The sequence below is a fragment of the Vigna angularis genome, chromosome 1 (assembly GCF_016808095.1).
Source record: "Vigna angularis cultivar LongXiaoDou No.4 chromosome 1, ASM1680809v1, whole genome shotgun sequence".
NCBI classification, from domain to species: Eukaryota; Viridiplantae; Streptophyta; class Magnoliopsida; order Fabales; family Fabaceae; genus Vigna; species Vigna angularis.
This window is the reverse complement of record NC_068970.1, coordinates 15,556,182-15,582,822: the sequence shown is the minus strand read 5'-3', so window position 1 is coordinate 15,582,822 and position 26,641 is coordinate 15,556,182. Positions and strand designations below refer to the sequence as shown.

The 26,641-nt window shown below is 30.5% G+C and overlaps 2 protein-coding genes across 6 annotated transcripts; one reads left to right on the top strand and one right to left on the bottom strand.

Moving 5' to 3' along the window:
• Positions 1 to 9,038: 9,038 nt before the first annotated feature.
• Positions 9,039 to 12,162, bottom strand: LOC108332236 (formyltetrahydrofolate deformylase 1, mitochondrial). Of its 3 annotated transcripts, XM_017567428.2 has the most exons (8): positions 11,921 to 12,160; positions 11,707 to 11,819; positions 11,033 to 11,183; positions 10,855 to 10,928; positions 10,602 to 10,761; positions 10,262 to 10,360; positions 10,057 to 10,143; positions 9,039 to 9,297 (listed from the first exon to the last, which is right to left on the bottom strand). In XM_017567428.2, exons 1-8 carry the CDS (start codon positions 12,041 to 12,043, stop codon positions 9,151 to 9,153), a joined length of 954 nt encoding a protein of 317 aa, XP_017422917.1. In that variant the 5' UTR covers positions 12,044 to 12,160; the 3' UTR covers positions 9,039 to 9,150. The 3 variants fall into 3 exon arrangements, with proteins under 3 accessions (XP_017422917.1, XP_017422919.1, XP_017422920.1); XM_017567430.2 differs by lacking the exon at positions 10,057 to 10,143 and having other exon boundaries at positions 11,921 to 12,162; XM_017567431.2 differs by lacking the exons at positions 10,057 to 10,143; positions 10,262 to 10,360 and having other exon boundaries at positions 11,921 to 12,161.
• Positions 12,163 to 17,588: 5,426 nt separating this feature from the next.
• Positions 17,589 to 25,018, top strand: LOC108323185 (uncharacterized). 3 transcript variants are annotated; one of them, XM_017556562.2, is made up of 12 exons: positions 17,589 to 17,794; positions 18,081 to 18,145; positions 18,757 to 18,832; positions 18,993 to 19,103; positions 19,566 to 19,682; positions 20,658 to 21,005; positions 22,133 to 22,455; positions 22,769 to 22,868; positions 22,973 to 23,032; positions 23,370 to 23,456; positions 23,982 to 24,122; positions 24,428 to 25,018. In XM_017556562.2, the coding sequence occupies exons 1-12, from the start codon at positions 17,717 to 17,719 to the stop codon at positions 24,755 to 24,757; spliced, it is 1,836 nt and encodes a 611-aa protein (XP_017412051.1). In that variant the 5' UTR covers positions 17,589 to 17,716; the 3' UTR covers positions 24,758 to 25,018. The 3 variants fall into 3 exon arrangements, with proteins under 3 accessions (XP_017412051.1, XP_017411968.1, XP_017411412.1); XM_017556479.2 differs by having other exon boundaries at positions 17,780 to 17,794; positions 17,860 to 18,145; XM_017555923.2 differs by lacking the exon at positions 17,589 to 17,794 and having other exon boundaries at positions 17,805 to 18,145.
• Positions 25,019 to 26,641: the final 1,623 nt, after the last annotated feature.

Here is a 26,641-nt window from a genome sequence, read left to right as displayed (position 1 = left end):
AGAAAGAAAGTTCTTATTTAGAATTAATTAATTTTTTCTATTTATGATGTCGTTCAATTAATCACTCAAGCGGCATAAAAGTAACTTTTATGTATGTTTTGGTCAAACGGCCTACTTGTTAGATATATTTAGATATGTGCTTTGTGAGTAGATGTTTAATGATGTAATTGTTTTATCTTGAAATTTACATTTTAAATATGTGAATGGAGTGAATTGAATATGCTACATTTGACTTAAATGAAATGAGTTAGGTGCCTAATATGATCTGTTCCATGCTTTCTAGTTTTAATTACATAAATAATAGAAAATACATTTACTTGACTACTAGTTTAAATAACAAAAACTAAATATATACAACATAGGAAAAGTCAAGAGAGATTTTTGCACCACTTTACTCAATAAATTCAAAATAGCATATAATTAAAATAGTAATTAAATACTTTTACCATAAATAATAAATTTGTTTAAAAGTAAAATATATGTTATTATTAATTAGATAAATCCTTAAACATTATATATATATATATATATATTACTTTAATCATTTTTATAAAATAAGTAAATTATAAATCCTTAAACATATAATAATTATAAATAACAATAAGAACAAAAATATATGTTATTATTACAAGAGTTAAATATGTTTTTCATCCCTTAATTTTTTATGAAAATAAGATTTAGTCCCTTTTTAAAACTTTGATTCAATTTAATTTTTCATCTTTGTAAATGTAAAAATTTAGTCATTTTTATCTTTGTTAAATTTATTTCTAACATTAAAGAAAAAAAATATGTATAAAAAATCTTAAATAAATTTTTTAGTTAAAATGACTAAATTCACATTGTTTTAAAGATGAAGGACTAAATTAGTCTAAAATTTCCAAAAAAAACTAATTCTAATTTTTATTTAAAATTAAGATTCTAAAAACATATTTAATTTTTATTTCTCAAAGTACATTATTTTTTAAACTATTTGAGAAAATAATATATATATATATATATATAACAATAAACATAAAATATATAACTTTAAATAATTAGGGTGTGAAAGTCATTTAACTATAATTAATTCTTTATAAATTAAGTTAAAAATTACTCAACGCAATCTAACTTACTTATCCAACCTAGTCCACTAAATACTAGTGAGTTAGTAAATTGAAGCATATTTTATTCTTTTAATTTGAATTGACTCAATTCATCTATTTATAACCCTTAAAATTGAAGTTCACTTATTTTATAAGGTCCACAAAGTTTTAAATGATCAATGACACCTAAATGATAACTTTCGTAATATAAATTGTTGCTCAAGAAACAAAGTTCTTGTTTAAGTGATCTAGAATTAATTATTTTTTTCTATTTAAGAATGTCGTTCAATTCATCACTCAAGCGGCATAAAAGTAACTTTTATGTATGTTTTGGTCAAACGGCATACTTGTTAGATGTGTTTAGATATGTGCTTTGTGAGTAGATGTTTAATGATCTGTTCCATGCTTTCTAGTATTAATTACATAAATAATAGAAAATACAATTACTTGACTACTGGTTTAAATAACAAAAACTAAATAGACATTACATAGGGAAAAGTTAAGAGAGATATTTACACCACTTTTACTCAATAAATTCAAAATAGTATATAATTAAAATAGTAATTAAATACTTTGATCATAAATAATAAATTTATTTAAAAGTAAAATATATGTTACTATTAATTAGATAAATCCTTAAACATAATATAATATAATATATATATATATATATATATACATTACTTTAATAATTTTTATAAAATAATTAAATTATATAAATCCTTAAACATATAATTATTATAAATAACAATAAGAACAAAAAAATATGTTAAATATGTTTCCTCCCTTAATTTTTGACAAAAATAGGATTTAGTCTCTTTTCAAAACTTTGATATTTAGTTTTTTATCTTTATAAATGAGTGGATTTAATTATTTTTACAAAACAGTTTATTTCTAATATTGAAGAAAAAAAATATGTCGAATAGTAAAAAATCTTAAATAAACTTAGTTAAAATCATTAAATTAACGTTGTTTTAAAGATGAGAGACTATATTAGTATAAATTTTTAAAGAGGGACTAATTCTAATTTATTGAAAATTAAGATTCTAAAAAATATTTAACTTTTCTTTCTCAAAATATATTATTTTTTAAACTATTTGAGAAAATAATATATATATATATATATAAATTAATATTTTTTATAAAATAGTTAAATTGTATAATTCCTTAAACATATAATAATTATAAACAATAATAAGAATAAAAATATATAACTTTAAATAATTAGAGTGTCAAAGCCATTTAACTATAGTTAATTCTTTCTAGATTAAGTTAAAAATTAGTAAACTCAATCTAACTTACTTATTGGTATACCATAAATGATGTAATCCAACCTGATCCACTAGATTCTAGTGAGTTAGTAAATTGAATCACTTAAAGCATATTTTGTTTTTCTAATTTGAATTGACTCAATCCATTTATTTATAACCCTTAAAATTGAAGTTCACTTATTTTATAATGTATTATTATATAGATAGTAAGTGTATAGTATAAAATATTAACCGAGTGGTTACAAACAACCAACCGGATATTCAGGTAATCTGTTTATATCTTATTCTGTTTATATTTTATTGGGCTTATATCAGCTTAAGATCCATGAGGTAAATTATAAATACAAAGCCAGGGCCAAAGGCCAGGTACGTTTCACTTACGCATTACTCACTCTACGCTACTCTCAAATACTCAATAGTGAAAATCATTCACTAAACAGTCAACTAAGAGCCGAGGCTCCTCAAAATCACACGCCTAACTTGAGCGTCGGAGTACCTTTTGCAGGTACATCCACCCCCATCCCAAAGGAGACCGATCGGCTTGCGCCAACACCGATCGGCCGACAGCTGGAGCTTGGAGGCGAGCGAGCAGCCCAGACACATCAACAGGTTAGTCTCTCGGTCCCAAAACTTTCCACCGAAACATTTTGGCGCCCACCGTGGGGCCGAGCGTCAAACCCAATGATGACCACGAGGAGCATGGAGGAACAACAAAGCACCAGAGAGATGATTAGAAACCACAAGAAACCAAGACGAGCGTTCGGTCTCGACATCACTATTTCAGATCAACACCAGAAACTTTCGACAATGTAAAAACTACAGTAGATGAATTATCATCTCTACGTGCGACGTCGTCAACAAGATAAGTATTTTTTGAAATATGAATATTTCACAAAATTTCTAATTGAGAATAGATATTATAACAACTATTTTTATGTTAAATATATAGTATAATCCATAATATATTATACGATATATGATATATAATATAGTACATAACTATAAATATAGTTATCTAATTATTATAACCGAAACATTTTTTGGCATGATTAAAATAGTCAAAGAAATTGTTGTGTTAGAGATAATTATCAACAACAATATTATAAAATCTCAAGACGGTTTAGATACCTTGTTTATTATATATGTTATTTATTCGGTGCAATTCATAATATCTGGCAACCGAATCATTTATTATACGGTTATATACCATAATATATATCATCATGAGAATTTTAACAAGACAACATCTTGAAAAAATATATATCAAAATCCACGCCATCAACTATGCAAGTGCGTACTAAGATCTTGTCATAAACGGACTTCATGCTTAAAGTATCATGGAATTCAATTAACGAAGGGGAAGTCTCCTATTGCAAACACTGATTGCCAATTTCGTCAGCAAAGTTCATAATTAACGATCAAGTCCAAGACCGAGCGGTAAATCCCCCTCGGGAGAGAGGTAAAGCCCTCTCAACGACGAACGGTAAATCCCGTTCACTAGGAAACACTCCTAGCTCAAAGCAGAGGTAAAACCCTCTCAAAGTCGAACGGTAAAGCCCGTTCCCTAGGAAGCACTCCTAGGTCGAAGACCGAGCGGTAAATCCCCCTCGGGCAAGAGGTAAAGCCCTCTCAACGACGAACGATAAATCCCGTTCACTAGGAAACACTCCTAGCTCAAAGCAGAGGTAAAACCCTCTCAGAGTCGAACGGTAAAGCCCGTTCCCTAGGAAGCACTCCTAGGTCGAAGACCGAGCGGTAAATCCCCCTCGGGCAAGAGGTAAAGCCCTCTCAACGACGAACGGTAAATCCCGTTCACTAGGAAACACTCCTAGCTCAAAGCAGAGGTAAAACCCTCTCAAAGTCGAACGGTAAAGCCCGTTCCCTAGGAAGCACTCCTAGGTCGAAGACCGAGCGGTAAATCCCCCTCGGGCAAGAGGTAAAGCCCTCTCAACGACGAACGGTAAATCCCGTTCACTAGGAAACACTCCTAGCTCAAAGCAGAGGTAAAACCCTCTCAAAGTCGAACGGTAAAGCCCGTTCCCTAGGAAGCACTCCTAGGTCGAAGACCGAGCGGTAAATCCCCCTCGGGCAAGAGGTAAAGCCCTCTCAACGACGAACGGTAAATCCCGTTCACTAGGAAACAGTCCTAGCTCAAAGCAGAGGTAAAACCCTCTCGACAAATGTCGAAGACTGAGAGGTAAATTCCTCTCGTTTCCTATTGAAGGACGAGCGGTAAATCCCGCTCGGTTAAATGTCGAAGGTCGAGAGGTAAAACCCTCTCGACAAATGTCGAAGACCGAGAGGTAAATTCCTCTCGGTTCCTATTGAAGGACGAGCGGTAAATCCCGCTCGGTTAAATGTCGAAGGTCGAGAGGTAAAACCCTCTCGACAAATGTCGAAGACCGAGAGGTAAATTCCTCTCGGTTCCTATTGAAGGACGAGCGGTAAATCCCGTTCGGTTAAATGTCGAAGGTCGAGAGGTAAAACCCTCTCGACAAATGTCGAAGACCGAGAGGTAAATTCCTCTCGGTTCCTATTGAAGGACGAGCGGTAAATCCCGCTCGGTTAAATGTCGAAGGTCGAGAGGTAAAACCCTCTCGACAAATGTCGAAGACCGAGAGGTAAATTCCTCTCGGTTCCTATTGAAGGACGAGCGGTAAATCCCGCTCGGTTAAATGTCGAAGGTCGAGAGGTAAAACCCTCTCGATAAATGTCGAAGACCGAGAGGTAAATTCCTTTCGGTTCCTATTGAAGGACGAGCGGTAAATCCCGCTCGGTTAAATGTCGAAGGTCGAGAGGTAAAACCCTCTCGACAAATGTCGAAGACCGAGAGGTAAATTCCTCCCGATTCCTGTTGAAGGAAGAGCGGTAAATCCCGCTCGGTTAAATGTCGAAGGTCGAGAGGTAAAACCCTCTCGACAAATGTCGAAGACCGCGAGGTAAAATCTTCTCGTTTCCTGTTGAAGGACGAGCGGTAAATCCCGCTCGGTTACTGTCGAAGGTCGAGAGGTAAAACCCTCTCGACAAATGTCGAAGACCGAGCGGTAAATTCCGCTCGGTTACTATTGAAGGTCGAGCGGTAAAACGCTTTCAGTTCCGCCAACGCAGCCTCCCTCAAACTCATCAGTCCTATAGTTAACCACGGCTAAAGCCGACCGCTTAACTCGGACTTGGGGGGCATGTATAGTATAAAATATTAACCGAGTGGTTACAAACAACCAACCGGATATTCAGGTAATCTGTTTATATCTTATTCTGTTTATATTTTATTGGGCTTATATCAGCTTAAGATCCATGAGGTAAATTATAAATACAAAGCCAGGGCCAAAGGCCAGGTACGTTCCACTTACGCATTACTCACTCTACGCTACTCTCAAATACTCAATAGTGAAAATCATTCACTAAACAGTCAACTAAGAGCCGAGGCTCCTCAAAATCACACGCCTAACTTGAGCGTCGGAGTACCTTTTGCAGGTACATCCACCCCCATCCCAAAGGAGACCGATCGGCTTGCGCCAACACCGATCGGCCGACAGCTGGAGCTTGGAGGCGAGCGAGCAGCCCAGACACATCAACAGGTTAGTCTCTCGGTCCCAAAACTTTCCACCGAAACAGTAAGTGAAAATTAAAGTGTTTGGCTTATATAATTCAACAAACATATCAACTAAATATCTAAATCATTTAAATACTAGTAAAATTTCCATAATTAGAAGCAATTAACACTCATAATGTTAAAAATAATAAAAGTCGGTTGCATGTGAATCCACTTCTAACCCTACTCAAATCCATTTAATATGAAAGTATAATTTAACTTCACATTAAAAAAAATTATATCTTTTTGATAATCAGTCATATTGACTCATGAATATTCATTTTTACACTTTTGGAAATAACTCACTAAAAATTTTAAAAGTTATATAATTAAAATAAATATTTTTAAAATAAATAAGTTTACTATTTTAAAACAATTTAAATATATATTTATTCAATAAAAATCACACTAATTCAAAAAATTAAATTATACGTCATAATAAACATATTTACAATGATTAATTAAAAAAATTAAAAAATCAATACACGTTAAAATAATATCAATAATTATTATTATTTTAAATAATTATGTTGTCATATTTGCTAGTTTTTAATTTATATACTTACATACATATTTTATTACTTTTATTACTTAAAAAGTAAAAATACTAATAAATTTAAGTAACTTTTTAAATATTTTGTAAAATAAAAATACAGTTAATCATATTTCTTTTACTTTTAACTAGCAAAAGCAGGCACAAAATTGAATTGAATTATTATTAAATATTATAATTAAAAATTATAAAAAAATAAAAATAAAAAATCTTAAAATATGTTTTATTTGTCTTCTCTATTTACTTGATATATAAGATACTGGAAAATTATAGTTTATGTGTTCTATACGAAAAGAAAATATCTATACATTATATATATATATATATATATATATATATATATATATATATATATTAATTATGGATGTAATTATGTTTAAATTATTATTTAAAAATTAGAAAAAGTTATATATTTTATAAAAACTAAGAAATTTAAAAGATACAAAATATATAATTCAAATAAATTCAAGCTTTAAATTTAGTTATTGTGTCATTTTTTTATTAATATGGATTAGTATATGATATTAAAAATTTAAATGATAGTATTTTATTAAAATCGGTTGAATTTTGGTTGATCATGTCTTTAAGTGAAAAAGAATTTATTGATTCACCAATCTTTAAGTGAAAAAAATGTGAGTAAAGAATTCTCATATCAAATAACTTATGTTGATGCTTATTTTTCATGTTATATTTTCTTAAAGAAAACATCTTAGAAGTTTTTTTTTTATATTGTTTTAGTGTTTGAGAGAAAAATTAAAAATAAAACTACTTTATCTTTTAAGATTAGCCTTATAATTGTTTTTTTTTCTATTTTCAAAATAGAATATTATTGTTTTATCCTGGAAAATAGAGAAAAGTATGTAAATTTCATTCCTTTAATAAAATTACATTGTTACCCGTCATTATTTCAAGAGATGGGAATGACAGCCTAAATACAACTAATAACTAAGTTTCTAAAAGAAATCTTTCCAAATAAGAATTTTTATTTATCAAGGTGAAAACAAAATTCTGATTTTATTAAACGGTTTAGAAGGGCTATTTGATCCTAAATTCCTCATTTGAAATAAAGTTATTTTGTCCATTCATATTTTTACCATCCTTTTAAAAATACATACTTTTCCTCAAAGTATCCGTACTCATAATAATATTTTTACAATATTTTAACACTATTTACATGTCATTATGTGATGGGTGTTGCTCCCTCCACCACCACACCTTTCTTCCTCCACCTCCCCTTTACTATTTTGTCCTTAAATAAAATTTTATTTTTAGGGTTAATTTTTTTAATTTTACCCATTCACAACCTATTCCACTAATAACCTATTTTAGTTCCTCCTACATGAGTAAAATATTTTTCTTTTATTTTAACATTATTTTTCTTCATCTCTTTCTTTTGTCGCGGTGAGATACTACAAGTTGTAAAGGTTGGTGGTAGTGGAAAGAATTATCAAGTAGTCTCCCTCTCGTGGTGCAGTGTCGCTCTCGTGATGCAGTGTCGCTCTCGTGGTGCAGTGTGTGGAGTGGTGCAGTGCGTATGTTGCTTCCTTAAGGTGTGTTTTCGAATAAACCTTCAAATAAAACCCTAAAATAAAAAACGTAACTTTTAAACGGTGACATCCTTCAATGGATGTCAACATCCGTTTAAGGAAAGAACGGATGTTGACATCCGTTTTTTTCCTTAAACGGATGTTGACATCCGTTCTTTCCTTAAACGGATGTTGACATCCGTTCTTTCCATAAACGGATGTTGACATCAGTTCTTTCCTTAAACGGACTCCGAGTTACGTTTTTAATTTTAGGATTTATTTTATTAGTTTATTCTTTATTTTGGAAATATTTTAATAATTTAATTTAAATGTTTTGATTTATTATTTTTTAATATATTTTTAATGTATTTTAATAATGTAAGGAAAATGAAGAAGAAAGAATCGTATGAGGAGAAGTGAAAGGGAGAAGACAAATGGAGTTGTAAAGTAAAACAGAAGACAAATTGTTAAACGAAATTGAGAGATGAAAAGATTGAGTGCAGGGAGTAAAGTAGGAGAACTAGGTTTGGAATAAATTAAAATAATAAAAATAAAAAATTTTAATTTGAGGATATAATTGGAATTAAAAAAAATTGGGGAGGTGAAGGGAGAAAGGTGTGGTGGTGGAGGGAGCAACACCCTTATGTGATTAGTCCAAAATTACTCCATAATCAACAATAATAATTATAAACAACAACATAAACCAATCACAAAATAACACTTAAAATATTGTCAAAAAGATGTTGTTAAAGTATCATTATCCTTTACCTATACCTATAACACGGCCAATTTAAGTATTTGTCTGTTTCCCTCAATTATGCGCGTCACTGTGTAATGGTTGCAAATGAAAGCTGTTCTCTTCCCTTTAAGGTTAGAATGACGTGAGAAAGCATTCAGTAATTAGAAGTGACGATCAGGGTAACGAAGCCAAGCAAGTTGCAGAATTTATTTCACGGAATTAGCAAAGCTACAAGGACCCAAAGAATCAAGTTCAATCTTCTTCTTAAGCTCATATTTTACAACTAAAGTCAGAAATTGATTGAATTTTCCAACAAAATGATTGAATAAAAATACAAAAGCACCCCATTTTGGTGCGCATGTATATTTTGGTTATTTGCTGTTTTCTTTAAAATACAACAGTCTTATTTTCTTCATAAGGTAACACTCGAAGTTCACAATAAGATCTGATAGCCTTGGAAAGGCATTGCTTCTCTAGGTTTTCTGATTTCTGCACAAAGCTCTGCAAGTTATCTCTATGGGAAACCCTCTCAACCTGCAAATGAAATTAAACCATTTTACCCACAGATAAATAGTATCGACCGTACTTGAGGCTGCGCATTAAATATACGTTGAACTATACTTGTGCACAGTTCAAGCGTGCTTGATTTACAGTCTGGCAGATGACACGGCAAAATAGTTACAGTGAAAAGTAAGATTCATATGTATCTGGGAAATCTGGCCTGCCCATAATGTAACTGAAACAGAAACCTAAAGAATTTCATGCCGCTGGCATTCTTCTGCGGCAGTATCAATTGACTATTTGGACTAACTAACCACAAATTGGACACCTCAAAAGTGGGGGTGCCCTGGTTGCTATTATTTTAGAACACAAGAAAACAACATAAATGTCGATTAAAATCTAAGGAAATGCACCCTCAAAAAACACAAATCTTGCATGGTAACTGAAGGTAGCCTTGCAATTTGATCACCTTATTAATGGCACATATACCATGCTAATTGCACCTACGTTTTTGTTCACTCTATGTTATTGTCTCATCTAACTCTAGGAGGTTCCAGACTGGGGTCTCATGGATGATGGATCAGAATTTCAGAAAGCAGATGCAGAAATATTACTGCGTAAGTCTCCAGCACAAAGTGTAACAAAAAAAAACACCACAAATAAATGGCACTAGACATGCTAATGTTCATTGTCACAAATAGTCAATTCAGATCAACATTAGTGTTAAAATATTATTATAAAGTAATGAAATGTGAACAGCGGCGAAACAAGTATGAAAGATTGTATGTTCACCATTTGTTCAATTATAGGTCCGGCATCAAGTTCTTCAGTTACAAAGTGACTTGTTGCACCAATTAATTTAACACCTGCCTCAAAGGCCTGCCAAAATACTCTAGCCTATTAAACATGTATACAAATGAAGAAAGAAACCAGAAAGAGCATAACACATGGTTAAAAGTGGTAACAATTTAACCTATAAAAGTGCAGGTAAACCAACCTGTTTAGATGGACTGCCACCTTTGAACGATGGCAACAGGCCATGGTGAATGTTAATTATATCGTTCCCGTAGCTCCTTAAAAAGTTTCCAGACAATATCTTTGCATATAAATCAATGCTGTAAGTATTAATAGTTCAATACTATCAAATATGAACATTGATTTATTATCCAAGATAATTATAAACTACTCTCAGATTTCATAACAAGCATACGCAGAGAAGAGCCAGTTCTTCCCAGAAGCACCCAAATTTCAAGAATAATCCCAATCATCAAAATCTCTATCAAATAATAGAAATATAATAGATACACTGAGAACATGAATTGTGTAAAATTCTTTACCTGCATATACCTCGCAAGTACTAAAAAATCAGTATTCTGAACCAGCTGCAACATCTCCCCTTCTCTTTTATTTTCATTCGTTGTGCATAAATAATGATACGGAATATCATGTCTTTCAAGAAAACGAATCACATGGGTGTTTGAACCTCTATAATGGTTACTGGTCATTGCATCAGGTAAGAAAATAAATAAAAATATAAGACTAGGAGAAAAAATATAAATCAATATACTGGTGTAATTACTGAAATTTCACCTTATTACACAAGTAATATCTACTGGAAATCTTCCGTCCTGCCATCCATGTAATAAGTCAACAAGGCAGTGGTCCTGCAGAAAAGTAACAATAACTTCAAAATATATTTATATTCACCATTCTATAGATCTCTTTTGAAAACTGAACGGAAAAAGATAAAAACAGTGATAATGCCCACCTGCTTTGATGCCAGAACTGCTATCTTATATTTAGGATCCAGGGCTGGCACTCTTACAACAGATCTTATTGCACTGAATGTTTGTGAAAGCTTTAGGAAGTCCTCCTCCATTTGCACACGTGGCCACTTAACAGGATCAAAAACAAAATCACTGCAATAATTAACACAAATTATTGAAGCTGCAATCCTTCTAAAAAATTCCTTCATATAAGTGAAATAAGATTGGAAGAATTTCAATAGTAAGCAGAGTCAGTGTTAGCAAAAATAGAGATATTCCTTTTATCCGAAAAGCTTAAAGACAGAAATAATATTGGCAAGGATAAACCTTAGATGCTTTTAGTGTTGTTCTCAAGCCAAAATTGGCATTGCGTCTATTAACCATTGCTTTCATCTAAAATTATCAATATCTAAAATTGTCAAGGATACTGAATTTGATTACAGACAACGACTATTGGATTATATTTAAGTTTTGTTTTATCAATGACCCAATGATTCGTGCATGCAAATCATACTCAGCTCACAGGACAACATGGGTTTATACAGGTATGTTCCTTCAGAGTCAAAATCTTATTCGATATATGGTTAGACAACAATATAAAGACATATATCACAAAGGATTCGAACACTGTTATGAGTGCGTTAAAAGCATGATGGAAATTAGAGAAGGAGTGTACCTTCTCGAGTAGAAGACTTGTTTATTTTCTGGAACAAAAACATCAGCAGTGAGAATGTTTCCCCCTCTAGAAGCAATACATTCCGATAGCTTGGCAACAATTCCCACCGCGTCCTATTCACAAAAACCGATTTCAATTTCCTTTCGAATGATAACACAGTAAAAAAATTCACAAACCAAAGCATAACCTAAAAAAATCATAGAATGTTGGTTACAGGGCAATGAAAGATGTGGATTCCATGGGTGAGGGAGGAAGGGGGATCCAAAGATTTGAAGGAGATGTTCCGGTTCCTGCACATTTTGGCTAATCCCATAACGCGAGGGAATCTTCGGGCCATTGGCTACTCTCTGTCTGAATCGCTAAGTCGAGGATCAAGCATCAACCACCAACTTTCCACATCTTCAACCAACACCGCACTCTCTCAATCCACCACTAACCTTTCGCTTGTCGTCTCCTATGTTCTTATAAACGACATGCCGTTTTGTCTTTTTTTACGCGGTCTGCAAGTTGGAAGAATCTTTTGAATATATAATTTACAATCATATATAATATAATTATTGTACAAATTTACAAATTAGTTTCGCTTAGTGAAGGTATTGATAGTTTTAAAGTCTAATTTATAAAAAAAAAATAGATAAATAAAATATTTAAATTACACTTAATATCGATTTTTAAATTATCTAAAATTATTAGATGTAATAGAAACCGTTAATATTTTATACTTACTCATTTAATTAAATGGTGTGATGTAGTGAAATATTGAGTTCATTTCTAGAAGAAAAAAAATCAACCTATCCATTTTTATTGAATCAGCTTCCTCAAATTTTTCTTACAATTCAAACCAAATAAACTCAGTCAACAAAACCACTGTTAGGCATGCAATTTTGTTTTGAGAAAAAAAAATTGTGATTTTATTTAAAAATGTATACATAATCCTTATGCTAAAACATATAAACAACGCACTTTTGTGTGAAAAACTCACGCGATAAAAATTGTAAAAAAAATTCAATGTAACAATAATTTAAATTGTGAAATAAAAAAACCAATAAATAAATAATAATTAAATAACTTGTTCAGATAAAATGACTTGTTGAAATAAAAATACATATATGTCTGAGTAATTTAATAACGGTTAGGTTTGCTTTATATGGACATGTTTTATTATTTTCATGATTATTACGTTCGTTTTACAATTTCTTTTAACGTTTTAAATTGAGTTATTAATGAGCACTTCACATTATACAATGATGGGAAGATCAACATTACCAGATTTCATAATATATGTTAATAAAAATTAAGGAAGGAAGTTGTTAAAGGGTAGTAAAAAGATGAGTAAATATAGATGTTAGCTTTGCATATATTTAATAGTGATTCAATTCTCGATATACCTATTTTTTTAATCTATTTTTAAAATATTTTATTTTTGTCTCATTAAAATATGGTTTACAATAATTAATATTAAGATTAATTATATAGGAATTGTTAATTTTTCACTTTTCGTGTAACAACATTGACACATTTAGAATGTTAAATAATCAATGACATTTAACATTAATATATTTAGAATGCTCTAAATAATCAATGACACTTACTAATGTTTTCTCAAACCATGAGTGATCCCTTTGTGCTTTCTTCTCTAGGTCATTTTACAACATAAACATTTTAATACAAAATTCAAAAATATGTAACTAAACATTCAAATATAATTTACGATACGAATTACTTATAATGCACTTTTTTATATTTTAGTTTTTTCAAACGTGTAATTCACTAATGATATTTGGTGAATTCTTTTTTATTTATTATAGTAGAAAAAAATAGTTATTTAAAGTTGGAGGGTTCTCCCATATATTATTGCATGTGGCATGCACATGGTTGATAATGTCAATTGTCACCCATTTTATTAGCCATTTTACATTAATAAAATTAATTTCCCTTTAACTTCTAACTTACTTTTGATTCTTATATTTATGTAGGTTACTCTTGAACGTCTTTAGGTTGCTAGGATTTTTTTGAAGACCTTCGCTCTTCCTTTTGTACTTCCATCTCTTTCCATTATTTACCTTTTCTTTTTGTGTTTTTTTCACTTAAAGAACCACTGATCATATTTTGTTAGCATGTTAATATGATTAATGACACATAAAACACTTCTATGTTATGATCACTCTTTGATATAACCTACCTTTATAGGTTAACCAAGATAAAATCCACATCATTGATCATTTTATTCTACAAAATAACTCTCATTAAATATTTTTTATATTGACAAATATAAGAAAAAAAATTTAAAACTATTTAAACATAAAACAAAAGCTCCAAATAAATATACTTCTGAAGGAAAAACTACTTAAACAAAATAAAATAGATTTACGATTATATGTTTCATTTAAACAATACAAAAATTGAAAATAATCAAAAGCAATAAAATTAACTAATACTTACTCCTAGGACAAGAAAAAAATATAAAAAACATTACATCGAATTTTTAAAAAAATCTTAAATCGGTCTATTTTTTATGCGTTTTAATCTGATTTTTATTTTGAAAATTTTGATGTAAGTCTTTTTTTATTAGTGTCACATGTCGAATTGTGTTTTTTTAAATTATTTTATATTTTTTTAAATAAAAAATTACCACGTATAAAACTTATGTCATATTACATAACATTGACAAAATATGACATGATAATAACTGGGTGTCACATGTCACTATCATGCTAGATGTGATTGTCTTATTCTTAATGTGATTTATGTATTTTTTTTTCAATTAATTCTTAATTTTTTTTTAAAATAAATAATTTGATCATTTTTAAATTGAAATAAAATTTATTTTTATATAAATATTATGAACATATTTTTTATTAAATATTTATAACAAGTTTATTTATATTTATATTTCACGTTGAATTTTATTTAGAAATGTTTTAAAGTTTTTAATATAACATAATGTTAATAAAAAAAATTTAAAATTAATTTTGAACTAACAAATATGTTAAAGTCATCTATAAATTACATTTCATAAAATAAATAAAATTATCAACTTTTCAATTCTTTTAAATAATTATATATTTTTAAAATGTGTAAAATTAAATAATTTTTATACAAATGTTAGAGTTGGTTTATAAAATACTATTTTTCAAATTCAAATATAATTTTCAAAATAATTTTATAACAATTTAAAACAAATAAATTTAAAATTTGAAAACAATTTTAAATAATGTTGAATATAAAGAATAAATATAAATAAAATTAATCTTGTTAAAAATATTTAATAAAAATATTAATTTTAATAAAAGAATTTGTATAACATTTATGAAAAAAAGTAGATTTCATTTTAGTTTGGAGATAGAACAAAGTGCTTCAATTTAAAACAAAATGAATTGACACAAAATAAGAATAAATGACTAAATTGATATTAAGACAATGACACCTACTATGCTAGTGACACATGAGATTATATAGTTGTTTTACATCACACACTGTTACTATCATATGAAACGACATCAGTTTAATACATGATAAATTTTTATTTTAAAAAAATAAAAATAATTAAAAAAGCCACAAATTATCGGTTCTTTAAATATGTTAGTGTATTACGTAACTACATCAAAATTTTAAAAACAAAAACCAAATTAAGATATGTAAAAAGGAACCGATTTGAAGTTAAAAAAAAAATGAAATGGTTTAACCTTAAATTAAATAATATAATACATTATAATATAATGTAATATATTGCATTATATTTACATAACTATGTTTTATTCCGCATTGTATTATAAAAAAAACCAATATAAAATACATTACATTAAATCATGTTTTTAGAGTAGCCTATGTTAGATATGAATTAGTATGAAGTGCACTATACTGTAATTCCTTTATTATCTCCACTGGTTGGATTATTGTAGTAGACATTAATTAAGATATGTTGGATGGTAATAGGGTGAGAGACCCCGCTAGATGATGAAGCTACGTTGGGTGGCATAGGGTGAGAAACCAGCTACTCCAGGAAATGATTCCACTGAATCATAGGCATTTCAATTTCACTCACAACACACCTATTCATAGATGTTGCAAGTAGGTTCGGTAACAAAGTTTCTTCATAATCATTAAATTATTGCTTTTATATATATATATATATATATATATATATATATATATATATATATATATATATATATATATATATATATATATATATATATATATATATAATCACAAACCACAATTTCATAATTATTATAGAATACAATAATAAATGTACATTACAAATTTCATATTAAGTAAAAATAATAAAAATTTGGAAAGTATAATCAATTTTCATTTTTTAAGTTCATTTTGTAAAATTGAGTTTTAATTTTATTCTAATAAAATTTACTATTTAATAAATTTATCATATCACATATTATTAAGTTATTATCAGATAATCTATTTATATATAAATAGACACAAATTTTATCTTAAAAAATACTTTTATAAATGTTTATTAAATAAATAAATGTATACATAAACATAAAAAATTAAACACCGACAATTAATTAATAACTAAAACATAAAATGCCGCAAGTTAACATTTACGTTACCAACAATGAAAATGCAGAAGTTTAAATTGAATAAAGTTTTAAATTATAGTTTCCATTTCCATGGATAAATTTGTCTGAAGTTTTAACATTCATAGATAAAACTTATTCATTTAACTTTTGGAGAAAAAAAGAATCATTAGTAATTGATATATTTTAATTTGAGTTATAATAAGCTTAATTTAATAGAAGCAAGAAGTTGGTCTAATTTTACTCATCAATTAAAAATCTTCAGTCAATAAAAGGACAAATTTTACGTTGATTTATCTCTGCGAACATTGTATTTTAATATATAAAGTGAGAAAGTTTGGGTAGACAATTTTCTTCAAAAAAATAACTAAGATTACTTTTGAAAATACACGTTAAATAAACAAATAAATTAGTAAAGATAAATAATTAAATATCGATAATTAACATTCTTCTTTTAGAATAATAATTTTAATAAAAAATATTCTTTTTTTATCTGTTATTTTAAAATTTTAAAATAGCATTTTTTTTCCAATCATATAGAGAGTAATGAAAAATGAGCATTTTATATTGAAAACTATATAATAATTTGATTTTTATATTTATAAAATTGTATTAGTTACATTTAAAAATATCACGTGTTGAATATAAAAGATACAAAAAAATTCAAAAAACTTTTTTAAATTGGTTAATTTAATAGGGGGACGAAATTAATTTTATTTGAAATATATTAACATTTAAATTATTAAAAAATAATTAAAAATATAAGAACTAACTTATTAATTAAGTTTAAACAAAATAAAGAAATAATATAACAATTATGACGTATGGAAAATTCAAAATTAAAATATATAAAATTTTGAATATTAATAAAAAATTATATTAATAGGGGACCTGAAACTTACACTAAAAAACTTAACTAAAACATTTAATTAATAAAGCAACGAAATTAAATAGCAATAATGAAGTGGATTTGTAATTATAAAAATAAGAAAGAAAACAGAAAGTTGGAGAAAATCATTTCCCGCGAGTGTCTCTCTGAGTCCCTCTCTCTTTCTGTGCACATCCTCCTGCTGTCTCTCCAGCTGGATTTTTTCTACAGCAGAACCTGTGAGGCCATTGATCACATTCTCTCATTGTCAACTACCACCGAATCAGCTAATGAATGGTCCAGATTTACAGGACCGTGACCGTAAATAAAATTGACTTTAGAGGATCAAGTACGAGTCGTATTGTCTACGTTTCAGTTTTTTAAACTTTAAAGTATCGTAGCGGGTAAATGTCAACACAGTAACACACATTGCTGTGAATTAATAAAGTATGATGCATTGATTGAATGATTCAACCTCAAAATCGAAAGCAAAACCCAACCGAAACCGAGTCAAACCAACACTCACTCAGTAACTCAGTCTTCCTTGGTGTTAAGTTCGTGGTTGAAATCACTGTGGAGGTTGATCAACGATCATTGAATGCGCTCAACCACCCAAAACCCTTCCAATTCAATACCGGGGACACAACCTATCTTGTCTCGTTGCCGCACTGATTCGGTAACCTATCTCGCCATTTTTATTTTACACTTCGCATTCACATTCACGTTCTTCTCTTTTTTCAGATTCCATTCAATTCAATTATTCTTCCTGTGGAACCTTCTTCTCTTCCCATTCAATTCACCCAGGCCCACACACTTTCTTTCTTCCACTCCTGCGCCTTAGATATTTGTACTTCTCATTTATGATTTTGCATCCGCTTCAAACTTCGCCTCTCCAAACCAACAACTCTCCATGCGCATTCTCACAATTAACAATGACCGAGTTCCGCGTGTTTCAAAAACAGACCCACGCACACGAGGATCACCGAGATTATCGCTACGCCGGAACTCGACACAAACGATCTAAGAGGTGTTTTTCTTTATTTTTTAATTATTTGTTGCGATATGAATAATAACGGCATTGCCAAATACTAATTTCTTTTTTTCACTGCTTTGAGTAATGTGTGGATGTCAGTGAAATTTTGTCGGTGGACATTTACGGTTTGCTTTCGTTTCAAATGTAAAAAATAAATAAAAAAACAAAGTGCAAAAAATGACGAAGAGTGTCAGAGGAAAGTTTTGCAATGTTTAGAGAAGTGATTTGGATACTGGGAGCTGCATTTCCTAGTAAATATGTTTTATGAGAAAACTGAGATCGAGATTTTTGGTTTTTTGGGCTTCAATTTGCCTCGTTTGTATACCTTGCATGGTTCCTTTTTCTTCCTTTCAAGTAACTGGTTTGGTTTGGCCAATGAAATTTTAGTTTTATTTGTTGGCTGGCTGGCTGGCTCGGGTTCAATGTGTAAATGAAATTTTAGTTTTCCTGAGAATTGGAAAATATGGTGTGAGCTGGATTATGTCATGGAAAAATGTTGACCTTGTTTCTTTAGATACACTATTTTATGCTCGTTGACTTATTTTCTTCAGCTGATTCATTTTTGTGTCACGGTATTTTTTTTTTTTTACTTTTACTTTTTTCAGTGCTTCTGAAAGGAATCTGAAGAACGAAAGAGGTGGAGCCTTGCATCCAGTTGAGAAGGACCGCAAGGAATCCTTTGTGAGACCGAAATTTTAATTTGATGTTTAAACTTTTCAAATCGTTTCATTCGTCTGAACAAACAATTATTGCATTGCAGTTGCTCAGTAAAGTCGTTTTGTACCTTGATTTTGAATTTGACTCGGAAGATAATTCACTGGTTTTACCATGATTTGAACAGGTTTCGCCACCTTCAGTGAGTGCTTCTAGGTTACGGAGTCCTTCGCATGACAATCTCTCTTCTGTAAACAATAATACATTTTCAAATCATAGAGCAAACTTAGAAAAAGATGTAAGCTCTTCTCTCCTATTTTTCCGTATATCTGGACCTGTAGGTTCTTCACCTTATTTTCAACCATTCTGTCTGGTTGTGTAATCTGATTTTTTTCCTCTTTTAGTCAATACGCATAACAAAGTTTAAATTGAGAAGTAAGGAAAAAGGAATAAAGGGGTCAAAGACAATTCACTGGATGTAGAGCTCGGGAGGCATCTTTAAAACGGCGAAAAAAAAATCATCATGGAACTTTAAAAAAAAAAAACAAAACTTATTTCTAGAATAAATTTAGCATAATTTCTTCAGTCTTCAAAGTGAAAAAAAAAAAAAAAAAAAAACTATCGAAGTCCTTTGTTGTGGAATTACATATGCAAGTAGATTTTTGGAATCATCTTGTGTCCAAAAATGTCCAACGGAAAACGAACGCTTGGGTATATGAAGATAGGCAAAGTTTGAGTCCCTCATTCTAATGATTTGCAGGTTGAGCAACTACAGTTACGCCTACAACAGGAGAGGTCTATGCGCATTCTGCTTGAGAGGGCGATGGGTCGAGCCTCGAGCACTCTATCTCCTGGACACAGGCACTTTACTGCCCAGGTAATTTGTCATTCATGACTTTTTTCAGGTGGCTTTTCAAGATTTATTCAATAGGTTCCTTTCCTTTAGCTGTTTAACTTCAAATGTGACTAGAGATCATGTCAAGGATTCATATAACTAAGGTAATATCCACACTGCGTTATGAACAATCCTGATGATCTCTGTAAAAGATACCATACATGAACCTGGCCGCTTTCAAATTCTAAAAATTTCCTAATTATACCATAAATTGTTTCGTAATTCCCTCCTTGGCTTAACTACTTTAAAGATGCAACTCATTTTATGCCTCTACCTAACACATTAACCTTTCAGGATGATTTTGCTTATAAGATATTAGGAATTCTATACCAAAAGATCATCAATTTTATAATTGCTCCGTCAGTCTTCTAATCTATTAAATTATGAATTGGTATAAGATTTTATTGGTCCTGTGCTTTGCGTACAGTTTAAACTATAAAGGTCAGTCAGTGCCTGTACAGATAAAACCTTTCTTGGCCATGATCTTCTACTTAACTTGTCTAACTTTCGGGAAACCAAGGTATGCAGTTTTTCTGTATGTTATATCCTTTGAGAAATCTGACACGCAGCTTATATATTTATGTTCAGTGGATAGGAATCAACGTGATTTCTGTGAAATGAGCCTCGTCAAAGGGTTATTTATAGGAATCCTTTGATTGGGTTGACTTCTTCTCCCCGATAATTCCACTCACAAAATAGATGAGAGAGAAATTGGCTCTCGTGTAAAGGATCATACTTAGATGATAAATAACTAAAATGGAATCAGTGGACTGTTCACTTTCACTTAATGGGTAGATTGTATAATTTGATTTTAATGTGAATCATGAAGGTTCCTGCTTGATATCATTTTTAAATTTATTTTATACTTTTTGAAATGGCTCATCTAACACATGGCCAGAAGTGTATGTTTAACGGAATATAAATAACTATTTTTCCATTTTCCCTCCTTTTCCTTAGACAAAAGACTTGATTGCTGAAATTGAGTTACTTGAAGAAGAGGTTACAAGCCGCGAGCAGCAAGTACTTTCTCTTTACAGAAATATTTTTGAACAGTGTGTTAGTCGGCCACCTTCTGAACAAAGTTCTGCTGTTGCTTCACCTGCTCATATAAGGCAAGGATCTAGGAAGCATCCGAGTATAATTTCAAGCGCATTCTGTTCATCAAAAAAATTCCCTCTACGACCACTCCAAGCTCTAGTTTCCAGCAACGACTTGAGGAATAGAATCTTTGGATCTAATCACACTCCTTTTTCACGTGGTAAAGACAACAATTATTTTAAAAAGACTAGTTCTGATTCCACCAAGGTATGATACGTTGATATTGATTTTCTGTTATTCATATGCACTTTGATTATTTTCTTTGCTTTTGCCATTAATAATTTGCCATTTTCTAAAATATAATTTCTTTTTAAAAGATGTTCGGTGTAAATGGTATTGTTTACTGAACCAAAAAGTACACTGATACGTATTCAGAGTTATCGGTTTGTTTGTCATTGAATAATGGTCAAACCGAAATTTTAAAATCAATATTTTCAAGAGAAAACTGGTTAAGAATGTGTTTTTATTCTGTCAGTTTTCTTTGCCTTATTTTCATGGTTTCAATTGCTGTATAGAATTTTTAAATTGTTACATATACTTGAAAATGGTTATTTCTTTTTTTTTTTATCATCCACATTGAACTTTATCTCTTATTGGAAAACATTTTTTTTTTTCTTAATCTATGTTTAAAAATTAATTCTAAGATTACCTTTTACATCTATAAAGTGTTTATGATTTGGTAATGTTAAGATATGGCATTATTGAGAAGTATAACATCTTTAAAACTATTATTGTAAAGTACAAGTGGTAATTGCTCTAGTTTCTTATTAGGAGTTGAATTTAGATAGTAGAAGCTCAATTCTGGATGACAAAAGGGATTGATATGTTTCCAGCTTTCTAGGTCACCTCCACTGGCATATCTAGTTAATTAAATGCCAGAATTGGCATCAAGGTTATGTGGCATATTCATATGGTCCCACGACACCACTGCTGGGACATGTAGTGGCCTGGTTCTCTAAGTTATTGCCAGAACTGAATCATTTAGTCCATTTCATACTGGTTTATGAAAAAAGAAACTGTTTTCAAGAGAGAATTGAATAGGACACGTGGGCTGTGGCCAGTTCGCGTACTGGTCCAATCCCAATGTCCAGTTCTAATATTTAGAACACCAGAAGGAATCGGCTATTTCTTTACACTTTATAAGTTTGGCATGTTTGGTTATATGATTATAAACCCAGTGTTTTAGTAACCGAAGCACTACAGTACATTTTGCCCAATCAAACCCGGAATGAATTCTAACAAAGGAAAAATAATTCCCACATGGATTCATGCATTCAAATTATGTGATATCTGTACTGAACATTTTCGTTTAAATCGTTTAAATCATATGTCAGGCACAGGAAAAGTTTTCTTCAATTGAGAAAAGTCCAATTTTGCGTACTTTGAAAGACCACCTGTATCAGTGTCCAATCAAGCTTTCTGAGGAAATGGTGAGATGCATGGCCACTGTATATTGCTGGCTTCGTAGTGCAACTTCTGTAAATGCTGAAAATGGTAGATCACCATTATTGTCAAGGTCATCAACTAATGCTATACAGCCTCGACATGGTATTGGAGACGATCGTGACTGGTCTTGCAAATCATCAGTTGAAATTTCATGGATATCTACTCACAAACGTCATTCTTCTCACGCTTCTTATGCCATCAGCAATTACAGGTTGGTCCCATAAGTATGACAAATTTCAATTGAAATATTAAAATGGCAGTAAATAATTTAAAGGCCGTGATGAACCTTCAACTTATTTCCTTGCTTGGAAATTCATGGAGTAGGCGTTCTTAGATAATTATAGCAAGAGTTATTAACAATTACCATATCTTTATTGGGAATCTGAGACGTGTGTACATTTTTTAACACACGATTAATTAGGTACCTTAGTTGTTTATTTAACCTGTAATACTATGTTCTTGCACCGAATTTCTTATTGAATTGGTGATCTGACTTGTTTTTTCCCCTCCCCGTTTATATTCAGAGTTCTAGTTGAACAACTAGAAAAAGTCAAAGTCAGTCAACTGGATGGCGATGCACAAATTGCGTTCTGGATCAATGTGCATAATGCTCTTGTTATGCATGTAATATTCATATGACGAAACAATGATTTTTATTAAAAAATATTTCAAGCATACGTAATTTATTCTGGAAGTCAGCTTGCATAACTCTGATCTCCTGTTGTCAGGCATATTTAGCATACGGAATTCCCCAGGGCTCTCTCAGGAGGCTAGCCTTGTTTCACAAGGTAGCTCACTTTTTTTTATTTAATTTCATTTGTTGTTCAGTTAGAAGCGCATTGTATTTATGAGTTCAGGGAGAATATTTTTCAGATAACGAACATTTGGAAGGTTTGTGTTTTCTTCAAATTATTCTTCTGGCGAAGCTCAGGCCAGTAATACCAAATAACTTGTTTATTTCTCATAACCAACATGGGAAATCAAAATAAGTAGAAAGAAAATAAAGCTCTCTAATTGCCTTCAAAGTAGCATTGGTATATGAATTTTCTCCGTTGACAACATATTCTTTTGATTTACTATAAATCATACTCGTTGTCAATTGATGAGTACAATTGTATAGTGCAGGCTGCTTACAACATTGGCGGTCATATCGTAAGTGCAAATGCCATAGAACAAATGATATTTTGCTTCCGGACGCCTAGGATTGGACGGGTACTCTCCTTAACGCCATCTTTGACTTTAAAAAGCTCTTAATATATGTTGTCTTGGTATGTTTAAGGATTAATCCTGTCAAACGTGTCCGACTATTAAACCTCCTCCCTGGCCAGTAGAGGTTTACAAATCATTGACTCTTTTTATGATTTGCATCCGCTGCCGCCAGTCCTATGTTATTTTAGAAACACATAAATGTTTTTAATTTTGAATCTATGTGGCATCATAAATTGGTAAGCACAGCTATGATTCAATAGTCACCCATGCCCTTGTAAACTTGTCTAGATTTTGCTTTTTCACTGGAATGAGAATAATGCAAGTAATCAACTTTATTCTTTTTCGCAAGTGACGAAATGCTTAGGCAGTTATTTTAACCTCTATATTGTTTTCAGATATTGTTTTGCTATGTTTCAAAAGAAATTTTCAAAATAAAATTTTCTAACACCTAAATTGGCGCCTAATTACGAAAAAATAAAAAACTTTCACGCAATTATTCTTTTTTGTCTGTTATTTTATCAATTACAGTGGCTTGAAAGCATTGTGTCTGCTGCCTTGAGGAAGAAAAGTGGTGAAGAAAGACAACTTCTCAGTTCCAAAGTGTGTCTTACTAAATCCCAACCCCTTGTCTGCTTTGCCCTTTGTACTGGCGCCTTGTCAGATCCTGTGGTAATTTTCCTCTCACAAGCATATTGCTATAAAAATAGATTTGAATATAAATGGGAAAACTTTTCTCGGGAGCCTTGTCCGGTGGTAAAAAAGACTTACCAGGAGTTAAATTTTTTTTTCTCTGCTAAACTAATTGAACTTCTAGTTTTTGGCTTATGAAGAATGTATTGATCATCTTCTACACTAATGATGCATAACTCTGATAGTAATTTCACTTTTCATCTATAATACTCCTTGCACTCTCTGTTACCCTGAATTTAAAGAGTTGATTAAGAATTTTATATTTAAAAATTACAATGTTGCAGTTAAAGGTTTATTCAGCAACAAATATAAGTGAAGAACTAAATATTGCCAAGAGGGAGTTTCTCCAAGCAAATGTAATTGTGAAAAGGTCAAGAAAAGTATTTCTGCCAAAATTGTTGGAAAGGTTTTCTAGAGAAGCATCAATAAGCATAGATGATCTGTTTGGATGGGTCATGGAGAGTGTTGACAAGAAGCTGCGTGATTCAATGCAGAAGTGCCTTGATCCTAAATCCATCAAAAAGCCATCTCAGATCATAGAATGGTTACCTTTTAGTTCAAGGTTTCGGTACGTGTTCTCCAAGGATGTCATAGACAAGCCTTGGTGGGTATGACATCTAACTGCTTGTTAAAGATTACTGTATGATTAGTGGAGCCTAATTGGTTTGAGAAAGTGAGAAATTTCATTTTAGGTGCTTCAAATTTCGTGCACACTGTAACACGATGCCACAAATGCTTGCCTTAGATACCGTATTCTTACAAAATATTGTAAATTCTGATAGAATTACTCGAATACTCTCTAACAAGTGTATAACTTCTAAACATTAATCATAGTAATTGTTTTAAACAAAGTTTACAATGATTATGTTGTATCATGGTTATTTTGGAAAGGTGAGAATTCTCTTATTTTTACACAGGCATGTCTAAAAGATATATTTATATATACTTCTCTTAATAAACAATACATAGATCTCACGTGTTTGTTAGAAGCAAATATTAATGGATCTCACGCGTTTGTTAGAGGCAAAACAAACGTGTTAGAAATCAGGCACAACAAAAATAAACAACGTAGAAGAAGGAACACAGCACAAATTTAACTTGAAATGCTTTGACGGGAAAAAAGGAGATGGATGAAATGTAATTCGTTATATAAAAAATTGGTATAAGAAAGATACAAATAGATGACTGTAGCATTACTATATTTGTTAATAAATTATTCAATAAGGTCTAATAAGATTGGTAGGTATATGGTAAGATGTTTAAATCTTAATAATGAAGAAAACTTTGTACTCACTGTGTTTGTTTGGGTAATTTCCTGATGATGACCGTGCATTTGAAAGAAACTGCAAAAAATAGAACGGAAAACTAAAAAAATATTAAACATCAAACTTTCCATACCACTTACGCGAAGGAGTTCGAAGCGTAAAAAAACCAAAAAAAGCTTTCCATAATACGAAAGGTGAATTTATGATAATAAGTAGAATAAAAACATTAAAGTAATAAATAAAATAAAATCGTTTGATATTTTATTAATACATATGTTTTTATACTATAATAAAATAAAAACAGTAAACAAAATTAGAATAATTACTCTAAATTTTGATATTTTCTAAGTAATTTATTTTAATATATTGCTTTTTGAAATATAATTTTTTATTTGATAGTACATTTTAAAGTCACATAGATGATGGGAAAAGGTAATCCCATTGTGCAAGAAAACTGAACCATAATATACTTTCAGTGTGATAATGCATAACCCATATGTGTCTCTGTGTGTTCCTCTTTTAATTCAAACAAAATTAAATTAAATAATTTGAGAGAGAGAGAAATGTGAAAGATAAGATAAAGAGTGAAATTGTTTTGTTGAAGTTAAAGGAGAAAATGAATGGGAAAATGTAAATAATGGTGTGTTTGGTTTGAAAAAAAAATAGAGAGAGAAAGGAAATAGAGGGATAATATGATAAATAAATTATAAATTTGGTCTTATATTTCTTTTTTATTTAGAAAAATAAAATAAAAATTGAATTGAGGGGAGCCTTTGACTGGTAGAGAGAAAACTGAGATACGCATAATGGATAAAGGAAAAATAGTAAGCCATTGTGCATGAAAGTTGAACTCAAATATACGTTAATTGATAATGCATAATCGATTATTAAATAAATACATTACGTAACAGTACGTGGAAAAAACTCCAAAGTGTACCAACTTTTCTCAATCATATCTATGATCACCCAACTGCTAAGGTAGGGACCACCACTATTTATCTGCACATCCATTTTTCTCCCAAATTTAGTTTCAAGTTGACTTCTGCGAAAAAGTAAAAAATAAAGCAAAATCTGAGTCAGATTATAGAGTCTGCAACTCTTTATTACTTTACATAATTGCTTCTTCTTCTTTTTCTTGGTCAATATAGCACACATAATTATTCAAGACCTTATTTCCTAAAAAATAATATAAACTAGTTCAAAAAATCATTTTATATTATTTTTAAATAAGGA